At 40.8% G+C, this 18,754-nt stretch overlaps 1 protein-coding gene across 5 annotated transcripts in view; it reads right to left on the bottom strand.

Moving 5' to 3' along the window:
- Positions 1-854: 854 nt before the first annotated feature.
- The window catches only part of rhobtb4 (Rho related BTB domain containing 4), a 38,983-nt gene continuing 21,083 nt past the window's right edge, over positions 855-18,754 (bottom strand). For all 5 annotated transcript variants that reach the window (XM_084945300.1, XM_084945304.1, XM_084945303.1 and 2 more), the window contains 10 exons: positions 18,360-18,561; positions 18,064-18,167; positions 14,357-14,542; positions 13,153-13,972; positions 12,753-12,972; positions 11,675-11,793; positions 7,486-7,636; positions 7,109-7,197; positions 6,861-6,966; positions 855-6,346 (listed from right to left, as the gene is read on the bottom strand). In XM_084945300.1, the coding sequence (XP_084801426.1) occupies positions 6,168-6,346; positions 6,861-6,966; positions 7,109-7,197; positions 7,486-7,636; positions 11,675-11,793; positions 12,753-12,972; positions 13,153-13,972; positions 14,357-14,542; positions 18,064-18,167; positions 18,360-18,561 (2,176 nt within the window). In that variant the 3' untranslated portion in view covers positions 855-6,167. The remainder of the gene's footprint in view (positions 6,347-6,860; positions 6,967-7,108; positions 7,198-7,485; positions 7,637-11,674; positions 11,794-12,752; positions 12,973-13,152; positions 13,973-14,356; positions 14,543-18,063; positions 18,168-18,359; positions 18,562-18,754) is intronic.

Here is an 18,754-nt window from a genome sequence, read left to right as displayed (position 1 = left end):
TTAATTAAATACACCATTAAATAATTAATTAAATGTGTCAATAATTAATAAAATTTGTCAATAATTAATTAATTACATGTGTCGTAAATATTTATGTAATTAATTATTGCCACATTTGATTAATTATTTAATGGTGTATTTAATCAATTCATTATGGCAGTCCTGGCGTTCCATACATACCAGCCAGTTTATTTTTACCTTGTTGGTTCGGAGCTGAACCTCCATTTGCGGCATAGATTCAAAAAGTGTTGGAAACACGCAAACTGTTTGTGTGCAGCTTGTCGCGCTGTGTGTCTGCTAGCTGAAGGTCCAGCTGCTGTCCTGAATGTCATTGCAGAAATTGAAACTCACACCAGGCAACATTTTTATAAACTGCTATTGTCCAGTTTTAGTGAGCAGGTGCAAACTGTAGCAGCTCTTAGCTGAAAGGATTGACACTGGGTGTGGGCTTCTGCTGCCATAGCCCATCATATGTTTTGTGTTCAGAGATGCTCTTCTGTGTAACTTGGTTATAATTAGTGGTAATTTCAAAAATTACACTTTCCTTCCTATCAGTTCAAAGCAGCCTGTCCATTGTCCTCTGACTTCTGACATAAAGAGTTATGGGTGACAAATTTGTTTTTACCTAGAGAACTGCCACTGACTGGATATTTTCTCTTTCCGGGACAATTCTCTGAAGATATGGTTTTTGGGAAAATCCCAATACACTATCTCTCTGTCAGTCTTGTTATTACAGACTCTTAATAGAAAAGAAATCCTCTTTATGTTGGAAATCCACCGAGGAGCTTTATCATGAGAACAAACAAACTAAAAAAAAGAAAGACCCACAATGACGTTCATTCCAGGAAACAGCAAAAGATTAATAGTTTTAATAAAATTCATGTCAAACATTAAAATACTGAAATGGCAAAAAAGAAAAAAAACCTTTTCTCTACATTTCTTTTTGAATTTATTTTTTATACAAATCACAGTGGTTCAAAAATATTACAAAATTTTCATTTCAAAACATTTTTTGCAAAAGCAGCAAAACATTCTGATTGTTGTAAAAAAAATTTGAAAGCCCTTAATAGTTTGTGAGTGTGGTGTGCTCTTTCTTTTGCCTTTTATTGTAATGAACACAATAACGTACGCAGTACATGTTATTAAGTCGTTTGAGTCGATGGAAACAAAAGTGCATAACAATACTATACAGTATATATGATCCGCAAGTTACAGTATAGACCAGGGGGTTAATCACACCATGTCTCTCTATATGAACACCTCTCTTTTCTTATACATGAATCTAATGAAGAGATACAGTGTGATGAGTAGTTAGAAGATGACAGGTTATGTCCAGCTGGGACGTGTATTAAATTTACAACACTTTATTGTACTTTGGAGAGTACCTACCTTCATTAAAGCATAATGCAGAATAATATAGATGTCACAGCTAATATCTGCCTTCAATCCAATCAATCATTCACAGATGCAGTTCCCCAAATAAAAGGATACTGAAACAGTGGAAGCAATAGAGTGCACTACAGAATTTGTCTTAAAGACAAAGATTAAGTAGAGAAATGGAAAATTAAATGATATTTTGATTTGGATCAATAAAAACTGGTGTGTATATATATATATATATATGGACAGCATACTCATCAGACACATAATAGTCGGCTACATAATAAAATGTGCAGGCACCTGAAAAGGAAACGTTACTCGAAATTGCTGGTTTGCTGGGTTTCTTGGTTTATTTATGTCATCCGCTGTGTAGCTTTTGATGACGTCACTTAGAGAACTTGAAAAGCTCTGTATGTAATCACTGGAAGAATTGACTCCAATAGACTGTAACTACTTTTTGCCTGAATAATAACATTAAAGAAACATAGGCCACTCCACATAAGCTCTAAGATGCTGTATATCAACCTACATTTATTTCTGCGTTCACATGTGTGTTACTTCTTGGCTTAACTGACTTTAATTTGTGCCCGGGAGGCTGTAAGTGCTGTGCCGTCAGCCTGAACAGAGCTAAAAGAGTGAAAATTCACTAAAGGCACAGGAGGAGAGAGACACCAGACACCAACAACAACAACAACAACAACAAAACCCCAATCCCCCCCAAAAAGTGTTCTCTCCATCACCAGGTGTTACATTAAAATAGGGAGATCAGGTCTGCAAGAAGGGAAGAACTGCTCCATCTCAAATAACAGAGGAAAATGTGACAGTAAATACACTGTGATCAAGATAGATAGAGAGATCACGACAATACAAAGGAACTCTACCGCCAGTGTGACAACACATAACTTTTGCCTGTAGGAGTCAGTGTTGGGCAAATGTTGAGCTAAATAAAATGAACAAAGCTTAGAGTTTTGGCTCTCCATCACTCCCTCTCTGAAAATCAGAGTTTCTCAACTGCCTCTGGCCTGATGCTCCCTTTCTCGATGCCCTGTCACCCCAAATTAGCTTTTAAATATAATTACTGTTATCAATATTAGTGTTTTTTATGATTTCTATTTTATACATTTCCCACAACCCTGTCAACCTTCAGCGTTGTGATCCCCAAACAGAGTGACAACAACAACAAAAATTAAGAAACTGCTGTATATGTAACATATATCTAACTGCTGAAACATGCATCATGCCTTATACAATTCCTCTGTCATTACATGCACACTAAATCCAAACATTATTCTTGGCTTTCAGCCGTTTAGCATCATATTCTTACACTGGATTATAAATCCTTGATTTCAACTGCTCTCTTTCTTTTTTTCCAAGATTAAAGAAAAAAAATGACAGAAACAAGCTTCATTAAGTTTAGTAACTACAGTAACAGCACACATGGAGAGCTGTAACACTGCACCACAGGAACAGATCCTCTGCATTATTTTATCACGCTAACCTGTGTAGTGTATCATTTAGAGCTGGATGCTACCTTCAGCTGTGCAGAGCTAATTTAGCCAAAAGGGCATGTGCATAAAGCCACATAGCGAGGAAAAGAGCTACTGTGGAGTTCAATGCGTACAAGACCTTAAAGAAGCTGAAGAAGTTGTGTCGTCCATCTCGTCACTGAGATGTGGAGGATTTGAAAGACTTGAGTGGAAAAGTCATGCTACAATCTTCAGGTTTACAAACAATCTTACACAAGGATCAATCCATGCTAAGTGCAGAAAAAAGAGGTATAGTATAGACACACAAAAAAGTGCATTCCAACTCAAATGTCATTGTAATGACAAGGGTAGGCCAGAAATTAACTTCACTCCAAAAGTGGTTGCACCCTCCCAGCGCACAGGCCAGCCAGCGCTAATTAATAAAAAGCTTTGCTTTCTCAAAAACAGTGGTTTGGAAGTTATAATGCAATTGGTGTTGTTGCTACCACTCAGTCATCTGGTCAGTGGAAAAAAACTTAACCATGACGTGAGTCCCGATTCAGAGAAAACACCTTACTCTAAGGCCAGCATATTTTACTATACTAAAAAAAACATTTAAAAGGCCATTTGTCTGCATGAAGTAAACAGAAGGCCAAAGGATTTTGCACAGGCAATCGTCTTAAAAATCCTTCAATAAGAATAATAGCTGAAGATGCATGAAGGATCACCACAGAAAATTTTACAGTTATGATCATGGCCATTGTCTACAGTGTCCTTCATGTCGCTGATTGCAGAACCAGTCTGCAGCTTTAAACTAAGAAGCTGCTAAAATCCCACTTTAGTTTCCAGTTTTGTCCATCTATAAGGCACCTGGACCAAGATAGGCTTAATGGGGACATACTAACCATTAACACCATTAAGACAAAAAGATTCTATGAGAAACTTAAAAGAGACCTTGTAAGTTAATCAAAAACAGTCTTTCCTCTTCTTCAGGTCTCTTTTCTAAATTCTCAAAGCTATGCATTGGGATATTTTTAACTATCTATGAATTTATTCAGGATATGTGTAATCCTGACTGAAATATGCTCACTTTCACTCTTTCTGGAGATGAAACAGCTCAGTTTGCACTTGAGTCTCATGAGGCCCTACCCAACTTCTACTTCAGGAGCTGACAATGACTTTGCACGGTAGAACAGACCAGATGTCTCACACAATCTATCTATCTAGTGCCTGGGTAAAGCTGAGGGGCGCAAACCCACAAATAGAACAACGTGCTAATAGAAATTCATCAACACATCTTTTTTCTTTTTTTTTCTCCACAATCAGTACGAAAGCCTGACAAAATTAGCACCCTCAACAGGAAAATCAGACTTGCTCTCATACGCAGCAATATACTGAAAAGTTTCTTGAAACAACGATCACGCCTCCGAATTCAATCTTGATTAACGAAGCAACGTAGATCACGTTGTTTTTGAATCAGAAAGCAGCAAAAAAAAGGTTTGTAACTGCTGTGGGTTAAATCAGACAAACCACACAATCTAAATATCAATGACCTATTATGACCTCTTACAGACTGTTAGTAAAGGAAGAAGAAACAATAAGGGTTAAAATGCTCCTATGTCAAAATTTAAAATCCCTCCTTAAATTTCTCCATTCTCTTTGCAGGTAAACACAAAAAAATACACAGATTCTTGAGTGTGTTCTTCCGAACACTGTCTTACTGTGTCTTCAGCACCATTTTCAAATTGAGCAACATAAACGGAAGGCAATGTTCAGAAGTGACGGTTTATCTCCTGACACCACAGATTAGAAACACCACCCATCCAAAGGATTCAAATATTTTTCTGCCTTCTTCTTCTCCTACAATCACTTTCACTTCTCTCTTACATCCCTTCTTCCTGAAAAATAAAAATAAAAAAGAAAGAAAGGCAGGAAGGAGGCAGAAATAAATTGAAGAAGAAGAATCACAGCTTTGGTATTAATAAATCAGGTGATATATAGTTGTTGTTTTGTTATAAATGCACTAATAACACTGCAGGTGCTGAAGTTTTGTTTTTTTTTAACACTGCAAGGATTGAAGTTATACTGGCAATCTCATCAAATGAAAGTATAGTGCAGAAGACACAGGCCTAAAATCCATTAGTGTGAAAGATAGTGTCAGGGCCCTGAGCAGTGCTGCCCCTAGTGGTGTAGGGGTATAAAGGCAGGCTGGCTGAGGTGCTTCAGTGTAACATAGTGGTCGTGGACGTTACAAGCGCAGTTGTTTAATACTGAATCCATCATTCCTCCATGGCGGAGGTATCAAGTAAGGCTGGTCCTCTTTGCCCCTATCATTGCTGTGGTCATTTGAGGGTTTCGAGCTTTTTGTTTAGTTTTTGTTGTTTTTTTGTGGCTCGGTATGCGCAGCAAAGGATTGGGAAGTGCACGGGTGGGTGATAAACACCAAGAACCACCACTTCGGGATCACCGAAGGCTATGATCAGTCCTCTTGACAGGAGCATTTTAACGTACTAATTGTTTTAGAGTTCCCCCTTGCCAGCAAACCTCGGCTCTAGATTTACAATCACATCTCGTGTGGTTGTGACGGCAATCATCAGCTTCCTGGAAGTAGTATGCGCCATTTCACCTGATAAAAGTTTCCTAGAAGGCGCCAAACATTAAAAAAAACAACAAAAAAAACAATGTTGGAATAATAATTACATTGTCAGTGTCAATTCCTGGGAATACAGTGCTGGTTTTTTTAAGGGGGTGGAAAATGGGCATAGGTCTGTGTGTGCACGCTAACAGTCTGTATAGAAGTGAAGGCAGAGGTAAGCTCCCCCAAGAGAAGCCGCAGTGGTCAATGTGTAATAGTCATTAAGGTCAATGTGAAGGATGGAGACTGAGAGAAATAGAAATAGAGAGCCCTTGCTCCCAGTCCAATCACTCACGCGGCTTAGACACTGTGAGTGCTGGTGGAGGGACCGAGCTCTTCTGGAGGGACAAAAGGGGCTGCACTGCAACCTCAGGCCATTATCAAACAGGGCGTTTGGGAAGCACTCAACTTGGAAGCATCACTCAATCACAATATACCGCACACATACAATCACACCTCCATGCACATACCCATGAGTTGAATCCACACGTGTCACACAGGATAGCAAAATGCATTTGTGTGGTCACCCACACTTATAAAGAGGCACATACATTCCCCCAAACATGCTGACATCCAGGCATATTAGCTCTGAGGGTCATTTATCCACTAATAGAGGGGTTCGGGGTAATTCTCCTCTATATGTGTGGAGGTGGATGGGGAGGTGTAACTTTCCAGGTTGGCGCGCTTTAAGAGACATGTGGAGAGGAGGATGGATGCCTCCAGAAACACCAGCCCCTTTTGGTGTGTTGCTTGCGCAAGATCTCTTCTTCACGTTCACGTTCTTTCTGGGAGCGCAGGTAGCGATCCTCTTCCTTCAGGAACCACACGGGTGGCCAGCGCTGCTTCTCAAAGTGCCTCTGGTTTTCTGCAGAAAGCAGAGCAAAAAAAAGGCATGAAAGGAAAAGTCACTGCAGAAAAAAAGCAACATGAAAACTCTCTGTGTCATTTCAAGATGTGCGCTGATGGAATTAAAGAGTGGACGAGATCACCTTTTCTGAATAAACGGACATTGTTTCATTTAATTGGTTTTATTTATTCAGTACGGAAATAACACAAAACTTTGGTTTGGCATTCAAATCCTTTTAAAAAGAAATTATTTTAATTGTGATATAAGTGACTGAAAATGTTTTCTTCGTCAAAAAAACAGTAGGTATGCTGCCTCAGCGCTTATCCAGACAAAAAAATATTTCAGCCCTCCCACTCCAACCAAATGTTTGTGATGATCAAGTCACACTGTGTTGCAGTCCATTAGCAGTGTGTTTAACCCAGAAAATGTACATTCTTGTAGCACTGCAAAGCAAAATAAGGTCCCTACTTTTTTCACTGAGAGAAAAGCTACGTGTCTAAAAGGGATTTGAGGGAGGCAGTTTATTCTTTACCTGGAGACATGGCCTTCATATCTTTGGGAAACTTGCGGCAGATGCTGTTATAATTAGTACAGATGTGATGGAGACACCAAGCTGATAGCTGCTTTGCGTTGTGGAACTGCAAAAAGAGAAGCAGAGAAGAAATGAGGAGTTACAGAGCTGAAAAAAATAGCATCACTATAAAAATATGGATTCCCCCTTTAGCGAAAATGAAAGCATCATTAATGAATTATAAATAATTTGTTATTTAAAGGACAGACCTGTGCAAGTTCAAGGTAAGCCAACACCTGCCCATCAATGTCAATTCCTTTCACTGCCAGTCGGAGAAGCTCATCCACAGCGTGCTGCTCTGAAAATGCATAAAAATGGAAACAATCGTGTCAGTATTTCCCATTTGCATGCAGCACTTGCACGTGGATATCTTTTCTCCCAGTCCTAAATTCTTAGTCTTTAAATCTGCACTAGATGCAAACAGAAGGCTATACGTAAAAATGTTACAGAGTCACTGATAAAAGGAGCAAAGTGCAAGTGATAAAACACTATCGAACGCACGTTCTGCCACATGAAGTGAGAACATGATATTTAAATGAGAGGACGTTCCTTCCTGTGCTCTCAATATGACAGAAAGGATCCCTACCAGTGAGGGCGACGAGACGTGGCAAACAGAGACGGTTGGCCAGAACGATTAGTTCCATGGGCTCCAGACCAGGACAAGGCGTCAGGAGGCCACAGTACAGGAACTCCAGCACCCCTCGCATACAGGCTGTACTGGTGTTAGGGATGGAGACCTGGAAATTTATCATATAAAGGGTAAACAGATCAAAAACAAGACATGAGATATAAAAAATGCATTGCAGACATTCATTTTCATTAGATATATGCTCACATGAGTGGTCCTTATGTCAAAAAACACTGCATATTTGTATGTGTCTTCTGCACTTAAATTTTTGTGTTACGACAAAAAAACATGTTGGCAAATTCTGACATGTGGATTGTAATGTTTAGTAAAGGGTAAGGTTTCAGTAATACCAATGAAAGCAGCACTGTAGGTATCTGGAGGTAAAGGGCAGAGGACATACTGTTCGCATTCCCTTTGATCTTGGCTCAGATGAGGGCTCTATCTGGCTCGTGATGTAAGCAATAGGGCTAAATCCAGATAAACCCCACATACATACAACCGTGCAATGTGGTGCACAGGGACAACACAAACCTAGCCTCAATGTGCAGACTAAGACACTGACACAGATGAGACAGACTGTGGCAGCGTTCGTCAAAGAGATATACTATGTAGTTCATCTCATTTAGCCACACTCTGTTCTAATGATAAAATAATCTATGACATTTTATCTACTAACTGTTATCAACAAGTTAAGCTAATAATGAGAAAAAATAGCACTCCAGATTCTCACACTTAAAAAGCAGCCTAAAAAACAAGATACTTTAGGCTAATGTTTATAGTTGGGATATGGAGTCTTTTTCTTAAGCTAATTCTTAAGTAAAATGTTCAGCCATATTGACACTGACGCTGCCATAACATCACTTAGACCTGACCATGCTCCTTCTCCACCACTTTTGGGTGGTAAACAAACACATAAAAGCAAAACATCTTAATTACTGCAAGGCTATAACCAAATCCACAAACTAGATGACCGTCTAAGCCTGGGAAGGACAGGAGGAAGGATTATGAGAGTGATAACCTGACCTCTTCAGGAGCACTCTGCCTCAGTGTACCCACTGAGGCACTCACCACCCTTCACTCCTATAGCCAATTAGGAGAATGTCAGCTTAGTGTGACCTGTCGTTATGATAAAAAAAGACACAACGTAGAGCTATGGGTGGCCTCCCAGCTGGATCAGGAAGAATTAATAGATGGACAAAGTCACAGGTTCCGAAAATGTATGAATACGATCTGTCGGCTCTACTCTTGCCATCATAACTGTTCATTTGTAAGTTTAGTGAAATTTGCAATTACTTGCAAAGCTGCAATGACTAAAAATAAAAGTGCAAATGAGACATTCAGGCATAATTTCAACCCTACTCTTCCTGTTATATACAAAAAGGTAGTCAGGAAAAAACAGCGTGCAGCATAACCATCACCATAAATGTGACAGAAAAGGGTTAAAAGGGAGAATTTTTTTTCTCACAGTTAAAAGAAAAGGAGTCTATGCTGGCATTTTCTCTTTTTAAATGAGTATGACAGAGCTGCAGAGGCTCTCACACTTGATAGACTAGTCTTTTCTCAACATGTAATACTCCACCAGGATGCACACTCCCAGGGTGAACACAAAACCACAGACACACACCTAGTAAGTAATCCATGGGTGTACCATGACACAATCAGCGGTCTATCCACAGACACAGCAAACCACAAGAGGTGTCTTTTGACTTGTGCCTTTTGAACAGTACACAATAGAGAAAATTACACCCAGATCACCTTTGAATTCACAAAGAAAAGAAAATCCTTAATCCTTGTGTCCAATGTTATACTAAAACCAATGCCACAAAAAGTGATGGGGATTTTAAGAACATTTTTTTGTGAGACTCAACTTAATGCTGCTCTGCACAAGTCAAGAATAGCTGTGCAATCGCAGTGCAGCATGAACACCGAAATGTGTGAGCACAAAAATACAGAGAGGGAAACGTGCCATGGGCATAAAAATAGAGAAACACATCTCTAATCACATGATGCTCTCCCACTTAGAGTTAGGGATTATTAATTTATATATATTTCACAAATATATAAAATACTTACTTCAAACTAATGTGATGGTAACATGATAAGGCTGTTTATTAGCAATGTATTGCCTGTATAAAATGTATCTAGTAGATGCTAATAAATGTACATTGTGCATTACCTAAGTTTGAAATCAAAAGTAGCTTTTGGATAACGATAATGTATTATCACCAGATTAATCAGATTCTTTCTTGTCATATTCAGATTTTTAAATTAATTTTTATAAAAATATCACATCATGTTAATACGTATGTCAAATGTGCACAATGTTCAGGACGATGTGACTAAAGCTAGATCATCTGCTGTTTCAGGGTTGAGCAGTTGTATTGTGTCATGCTCTTAAAGTTCTGCTTCTATTTAAAGACCAGTGTTTGGGGTTTTTAATAGTGTGGTTTAGCATTCACTTCATATGCGCAGCTCACAGGAAGTAAGACACATTAGAGCACGGTAACTTATGGTCATGTAGCAAATTTGAAAGAAGCAACTTTAAAAGTCAGCAAGCAAAGCAGGAAGTGCAGCATCCTGGTGAGATAAACAACAGCTTACAAATTAGGAGTAAAAAAACCCATGTATTTAAGATGAAGCAAATCAGCAAGCAAATAAAATAAAATAAAACAAAACAAAACAGCTGTTCATAAACAAAATTGCTGACAGCATCATTGTCCGGTCAGTCTTTGAATCTTTGTGTCCAGACCACCTGTCCTCTACGTGCTGCCAGCCTCATGCCATTAACATGAACTGTTTAGTGTAACCATAGACACCAGCAGCCCACCACCAGCAGCAAACACTGCGTCCCCTCACTGATCCCGATGTCCTGTTTTCACTAGTGACAACAATAGCTGCAATGGTTGTTTTTGCACACAGACTCATGTGGTGTGTTCCAGAAAGAAATCCTATCCATCTGCATGTGCAAACAACAAAAAAAGCAATGCTTTTCTTGACCCCAGCTTTATTTTTTACCAATTGCTTCAGTTCCAGAAAACTTCCAGAACTTCCAGGGGATTGGGTAACCTAAACCTGCTGACCTTGAGAGTAACCATACCCAGTGGGATCTAGTTCAGCAACACTGTCCGAGGAGTATCAACTCAATGACAGCCTTTAACTTCCTCTCTGGTTATGTCAGACACATCCTGCACCCAGTAACCTCCTGAAGCTAAACCTCGGGTGATTGCCTAAGAAGTCTGACTAAATTTTACTACCCAGAAAAATTTTATGAGAATTTCCCTGGGGCTCACATAACCAGAGAGGAAGTTAAAGGCTGTCATTGAGTTGATAGAAGATGAGAAGAGTTAGTGCAAAATGTGAGCCTTCAACCTATTGACAACACCGATACGCTGTGGTTTGCGTCAAACCACAAAAAACAGGAAGTCAGACTCAAAAAGTTCACGTCTGTGTCTTTGTATGACTGCATATTTGTTTTTATGTATACAGGCTATAGACATAAATAGCCCGCTCTAATATAATCAGTGTAAATCATTACATTTTATGGTAAATAATAATGCTTGTATATGAGTTAGGATAAGCCAAGCAGTACTCATGTGCAGGAAATTTGTGTATACGGAGGTGCGGATGTGTGAATTATTATGTAGGTCAATTCTCATGAGCCGTACAGAGTTTCAACCACATCTACAAGTAAGTAAAAGGTTTGTAGGGCAATCTGATAGCATGGCTAAGATAGCATAATAAAGCTGGTTTTCAAAAGTTTCTAAAAAATAAAAGAAAAAGAAATATCTAATATAGCTCAAGTGTTCTTTGCGTCTCTTTTCTAGAGAGCTTATCCAGTTAAAGGTTGTTGGAGGCTAACATACCTGCTACAAATGGGCTTTGGTACACACGTAAATACCCTGTTATTATAAACATAAATTATTTAATATTAGTCATGCTATTAGACATAAACTGGCATTTACAACATTTCTAATCAATTTCATCTAAAAGGTTTTGGAACATTTCAAAGTGGCCTTAAAAAACGTTCTTGCTAGTTGTGAGTTACTACTGGGAATTTAGCAGGATTTAGGACACGGACACTCGATCCCTTCTCAAAACTTAAAGGTAACTCCATCCTCGACTTTTTCCCCACTTTGTCTGAGCTCACCTCCTCAATGTAACTTTCCATGAAAGAGCCACGGAACATGGCTGCCATCCAGTCACAGCTGGAGATAAGCAGGGGCTTGTGGCCTGGGAGACAACCATCATCCAGTCGGAACACCACATCTAAAACCGGGGCGGAAAAGAGCGTTCATCTCGTGGTATGCCACAGAAGCCCAAGCTACAGAGGGGGAAAGACGGACAAGGCAGACGCCCAGACACACACACACACAAACACACACGCAGACGGACAGGAGGCCAGACAGACACACACAAAGACACAGGTAGACAGACAGAGAGATAAATTGACAGGGGGACAGAACAGCTTTTGACATAGAGTAAGGGAAGGAGAGTAGATGCAAGGATCACAGAGAAAAATCCTGTGCAAACAAGAGCTTTGATAGAGGAAATGTTTAAGTGACATGAAAATACACTAGCTTCTCCACTGCGCTTCTTAACGTGCCACATGTTAAACTACACCTGTCTTTAATTGAACATTTAATAAGTCATGGGACCATTTCTGCAATTTTTAGATTATTGAAAACTTAGATCCACTAATGTTAATAACGAACACGACACAAACAGTATAGAAAGTAATGAAATTGAGCAAGGGGGTTTGTCAGATGTTCACCATTAGCTGGAAACACTGTGGCAACATGCATACACAACAGCTCAGGAGGGAGGGATGACGACAACACAACACAAATACAGGATACACATAACACGAACACAAAAGAATGTGAAGCAACAGTCAGTCATTAAAATGTTTTGACTGTGACTTTGAAAAACATATGAATGCATTTTGCATAGCAAGTACTACATGGAAAGGGAATGACCAAATGTAACACAGGGTGTACATTTTTGGAGAGTGAAAGAGAGTGCTGTTTCCTGTCTTCGTCACATGGTCTCCTCAACAACCTCTCGTAACCCTCATTCACTTCTCTTCCCCAAACAGACACATGTATACCCAAACACAGACAGACACAAAAACACATACTGATGCATATATGGAAAGCATATACAGTACAAAAAGACCAGTGTTACTGAAAGCATCAAGCCAGTGAGCGGATGGCATTGTGGTTTACCAGCAAATGTCCCCTTATTGAGACACTCCTTGATGCGGTTGGCTCTGCGGACGTGGAAAGCCTTGGTGATCTCCTGGTTCATGAAGCTTTCTCTGTTCAAAACATTGGCCACCATCATTCGCAGGTCAAACACCTCAAGTAGCTCCGCGATGGTGGCGACCTGCATCAGATCTCCTCGACCCTCATCCAAACTGCCGGTGTATAGGTACTGAAGCACGGCCTAGAACAAAAACCAAACAGAGAGGTCAAATATACAGAGCTTTGGAAAGATGAAATCTTTGTTTGTTTGTTTGCTTCTTCTGACTATCTAAGGCTTTAGACTAAAATAATGGTGCAGAATATCTCACATACTCCGATCAATAAAATTATTTTCTCAGTAACAGTGTTTTAACTTCATCACCTTGAATGGCTCCTCCTGTATAAGTGCATCCATGGCTACCACAGTCATGAGTCGTGGGTGTCCAGTCACGGGATCATCTATGTGCTCCAAACAAACACTCAAGAACCCCCTTCCCCATCCTGAAAGTGCTCGCCCGGTCCCTAGTGCTCCCAGGGAGTACTGGGCTCGAGAAGGAAGTGCATTATCACTCTGGGAAGTCCTCAAAGAGCCCTGCTGGCGCAGCTGGGGTTGATTCAGGCCTCTCACTCCTCCGTCAACCCCATCTTTATCAATATCTAGGCTCTTAGTACGTCCAGCTTGCTCCTTGGCTCCTCTCCGGCTCTGCTCGTCTTCTTCCCCGTTCTCCGATTTTTCCTTGCTCTCCTGTTCCTCCCCCCATGGCCCGGTACACGATCCACCGAGATCAAGGGTGAAGAGGTCATAGAACTTGGAGCAGGATGTAGCCAGATAGACTTTGTGTGCAAAAACTCGAGTAGTGCCACCTTGCAGAAGGAAAAGAACATCCGCACACAGTGGCTGACAGAAAAGGGAGTCGGGGCCCTCGCCGTCTGTTAGAGGCGGGTCTGGGATGCCCACTATGGGGCGTGGTGGCCGAGGAGGCAGGAATGGCGCCTGGAGGAGGGGCCTCTGGACCTTCTTCAGGTGCGACTTCCAGAACTGCAGATGTCGACGGGAGATAAGGGCAGCACGGATTGCATTGTCAAAAACATCTTTGACACCGAACTGGGCAACGATGCTGGTCTCATAGTAGGGAATACCAAGTTCTTTTGCCACCTCGTGGCCTCTCTCTGGAGGAAGGATATCTGTAGGTTTGATGGGTCTGTGAGGGAGAAAGACATAACAATCATAATGATGACAGCAGTCAGATAAAGAACTGCAAGCAATATAATTAGGTGCACAAAACAATGCTATAAGAAAGCTGTATTCATCTCAGTGCTAGTTTTAAGAACAGCTAACATGATGTCACTGATGACATCAGTGCAAGCCAATCTTTTTCAAAAGAGCAGAAAATGACCGTTTTAACCGTTTTAACTTTTCTTCACAACACAAAGCAAAAACGCATTAAAATTGCCTCATTTATGGTGATTTAGTTCCTGCTGCTGATTAACCAGGCATGCACATCACATGCACATCTCACTGAAGCCACAGGGTCAAGGTTCCCTCTAAACCCGTCTGTTAATGCCTAATGTAAAATGCAACTCACTTGGCTAGCGGTCGGCGCGCACGGTTAACAGCATCCAGGTCGGCGTAGCGCAGATCCAGCTGGCAACCAACCAGGATGATGGGCGTCCGGGGACAGAAGTGCTTGATCTCCGGGAACCACATGGTGCGGACGTGGCGCAGGGAATTGGGATTAGCCAGAGAGAAGCAAAGCACCACTACATCAGACCTAAAAGGGTGGAGAGAGCAGGGGTGAAAACAATATCAGTGATCTCTCAAAAGGCAGAAAGAGAGGAGGGCTGATTTGTTATGTCATGAGCAGAAGATGCCAGTCATCAGAAGACATGTGGTCTTTGATGGCATCAAGGAGACAGAGATAAAAAAAAAGGGAAATGAAAAGAATCAGTGCTGATTCAACGGACGTCTTGTCAAGTTTATGCTTAAAACATACATGTGTGGATGAAGCTTTTTTGAGCTGCTGCAACGCACTGCAGGAGCATGGACGGTGCCAGTGAGAAAGCTGGGGTCAGAAGACGTGTGTGCGCGGGTGGGTCTGTGTGTCTGTGATTCTGGGCCTCTGGGCTGGTGATTTGTCTGGCCTGCCCCTCTCTCTCTCTCTCCCTCTCTCCCGCTCTCTCTTACGTAAATCTCCATAAGCCCTTCAAGGCTACATGGACCACAAAGAGAAAGCTAAGAATAGATCAGAATACACACACACACACACACACACACACACACACACACACACACACACACACATACATACATGGAATTTCATTTTCTCATTTTCTGATGTGTTTGAGCAGGCAGACGGCAGCACTCTGTGACATGTTGGTGCAGGCATTTCTCTTTCTAGGTAATGTTTGACTGAGCTTCGTGCCAGCGGGATGGATCATTTAGTGCCTGTGCAATGCTGACGAGGCAAAAATGCTCAATTGCTAAATGATCTGCTCCTCACAACAGCGCAACAACACAGGACTTCTGATCCCAGCAGCACAAGACTACTAAAGACTTATGTAATTTGTGCACTAGATTAAGCATCGCTGATAACTTGAAGATAATTAAATATACATATGTTCCACTTTTTGTCAGGCACACATTGTTCATCAGACAGTGGGAGAAAAGCCTATTAGTGAACCTGAGAGGATCATTAAATGCCACTTAAACTTGTCTATTTCCTTTAGCAAAATACCTTTGCTCCAGAAAATATGACCCACTTTAATGAGCACACAAAGGCAGCACTGTAAGAAATCAAAATATACTCTGACTACTTGACTAAAACGTGAAAATCTTTTAACAGGAAGCATCCTTGAAGAAGAGGGACAAACAGCTTAATTTGCAAGTAACACACAAAGGCAGCTAACCTGACGTCCCCTCTTCTTTAAAGGAAATGAAACCGAACTGCACTAAATCAACTGTGACATTTTCGGCAGTGCAGACACGGGTTCCATAGTCCTCTTTACTTTCACTACATAATCTCTGAAAAGCTTCTACTGGCAAGGATGTAATATACAATACTGAAGTATTACATCACTGCTCATGCTCTCTCTCTCTCATACACACACACAGGAACTCCCATTTGCACTTTGCACAAGGATCATTGCCACGGCTTAGGCTATTTGAGGTCATGTTATGTGTGCATGCATCGGATCTCGTGGTTTGTTTGTATGTTTTTCCATTTAAGATCTAGGTCTTGCTGCGTGGTCAACTTTACTAAAGCAAGTGGCACCATATAAATGCAAACTGTAAAGTCTTTTTAATTCGTTCATAACAAGTTGTAGTGTCTTCGTTAATGCTGTTGCTGGACTGACAGGCGATCCTATTAACACTACAAACATAATTTAGATTATGTAACTAATCTAGAATATAAAAAATTGTCAGTACATAATGGCTTATGATACATTCAAATATAAATGCATAAAAATGTGTTTTCTTTTTGGACACGTGATATATGGACCAACAGGTCATCCTTTATATGGAGTATATTTTTCTCCTATCTGTATTTTGTGAAGACCTGCCCCAGTCTGCCTCTAAATGTACAAACAAAGTGGATTTGTATCACACCGGCAAATCATGCTGGAAGTGCTTCAATCTTTAACTTTTTGTTTTTTTAAATTTCTGAATCTCTGCTGAATGAAAAACTTTTTAACTTGACCTATTTTCACTCTGTGTTTATTTTCCCAAACTGAGTGTTCCTCTTCTAACAAGCCATGTGACAATCTGGGTATCATTTGACAATGTGATGTTTTGAGTTTTGATATCAACAAAAGGCTGGGTTAGGAGGTAGCAAAGTGTCAAGGGCACAACGGAGCCTTATGATGTAAATTCAGTTAAGGTAATGAGAGAGGAGGGGGAGGTGAGGTGAATCAGAGGAGCCTGAGGACAAGATGGAGAATAAAGCGTGGCTCAGATGAATGGAATGGGAGGGAAGGAGGATGAGTGGGAGGGGAGCCAGTGACACCGGGCACGGAAAAAACAGCTGAGCTGGCGTTGTGTTTTTATCAGCTGACTGCAGGCTGACAAAGCATACAGGGCATGCAGACAGACACATGCACACACACACGCACACACCAAAACATATACAAATAGAGGCATATCAATGTGCACATGTACAGACACTTTGGCCTAATTTGTATCATAGCAGCAAAACAAGAACAAAATGAACAAATGAACTACATGCTACTTGACAATAAACACACACGTAACCTCTCACTCAAACACACCTGACACAGGGACAAGGTGACCTGATACACAAAGTGCATACACCAGCCTAATCAGTGTGATCCCAGTGTTTTTTTTAAATTAAATTACACTAAATTGCAAAACAGATCTAAAACAAATTAACATTTTCTGGCTTTTTCTTATTTAATGGTTCAGGTTTGAAAGCGTAAACCATCTGAATCTGGCCTGAGACATTCTAAAATAAGACAACTCGCCAAAGGATATCTTAAGGAAACTTTATTTTAACAAAACGAAGGCTAATGACCGCAATGACTCGGCACTTCTGTTTAACTTACCTTACGTATGACTGAGGGAGGGATCTGGGTTTGTTTGCTTTTCTTAAGGATCTTTTTTAAGGATCCACCCATTGTTGATAAAACATACAGCAGAGTGCAATATAGAGTACAGTAGCCTTTTTAAGCATGGTTAAAATGTATCCTTTTTTTATTGTTCAGTTTGATGTCGCTGGCCAACTTTTGCTCGGTGTGAATCGAATTTCTATCTGCTGAATTTTGCTTTGGCAATAAGTACTTTTGCATTTCATGCCAATGAAGCAGCTTTGACAGAGGCACGGGAAATAAGAGGGTATAGCGATGATCCAATCACGTCTGAGGGAGGAGGGATGTAACAGCTTGAGAGCAGAGTTCAACTAAAAAAGCATGGCAGCTGGATTACACAAAAAGCAACTTTTGGGTGAGGGAAAGTTACACTGACATGTTTCTGTGGGTGTAATAGATTGGTTGCATTCTGCTGAAGAAGCCAACAATGAATTTGGTGATATGTTAGCCCACGTAAATTGTGTTAATGCCCTACAAACTACACAGCCAACACAAAGCAATTTCTTGGCAGCGCCAATTAAAATGGGAAACTAGAACAACACGCTTTAAGATAGTTTACCTTGTGGTCAGCCAACAAATGGTGTTACTGGGTCAGTAACGAAGTTGGGGCAAGCGGATAGCTTCAAACTGTGTTTGTGTGTATGTGTGTGCGTGTGTGTGGGTTTTTTTTTCACTGAGTGTATCTGCTCACCTGCCATAGGCAAAACGTCTGTCTTTGTGATGATCCCCGAATGTGTCCCATAGCCTCAGGGACACACTGACTTCATCCACTACATCACGAGATCTCTCTAACACCTGCAACACAAACAAATATTTCTAAGTGGCCTGCACAACATTTTCAGTGTTGATAATCTTTACTTACTTTTTATACATATGTGTAACTACTATAGCCTGTGTTTCGGTCTCTGTACAATGCCCAGAACTGTACCCAAGTCTGTCTATGCAGCTCTTTCTGAACTGTGTTTGACTCTGTGTGCATGTACCCACCTCCTGGCATACACGGTACTGGTCGATGGCCCAGACGGTTGGCACGTGGGTGGCAAGCAGCTGATACTGTGTGAGGGTGGCATTGCAGGCCCGGGCACAGATTAGCCTGGTCTTGCCTACTGCATTATCCCCTACCACCACACATTTAATGGTTTCCACATTGGGCCGCTCATAGTCTGTGTCTATATCCATGGAGAGGGCCCTGGAAAACACGAGAGAAGAGAGAATCAAAATGAGAAGTGGTTAATTTAACAGTCATGAAAAACAAAAATAAAACAGCATTTGATAAAGAACCACAGGAAGAATGACACTGCATTTTGACACTGACAACAACAGGCATCAGGCACAGTAGCCGCTAACTGTCGCCCAGCCCAGCCTAGGGGAGCTTTGTTAAG

Source organism: Perissodus microlepis, chromosome 12 (assembly GCF_051167445.1).
Source record: "Perissodus microlepis isolate ML-2025 ecotype Zambia chromosome 12, ASM5116744v1, whole genome shotgun sequence".
Taxonomy (NCBI): Eukaryota; Metazoa; Chordata; class Actinopteri; order Cichliformes; family Cichlidae; genus Perissodus; species Perissodus microlepis.
Note: the sequence above shows the minus strand (reverse complement) of the source record. Positions and strands in the feature narration are given on the sequence as shown.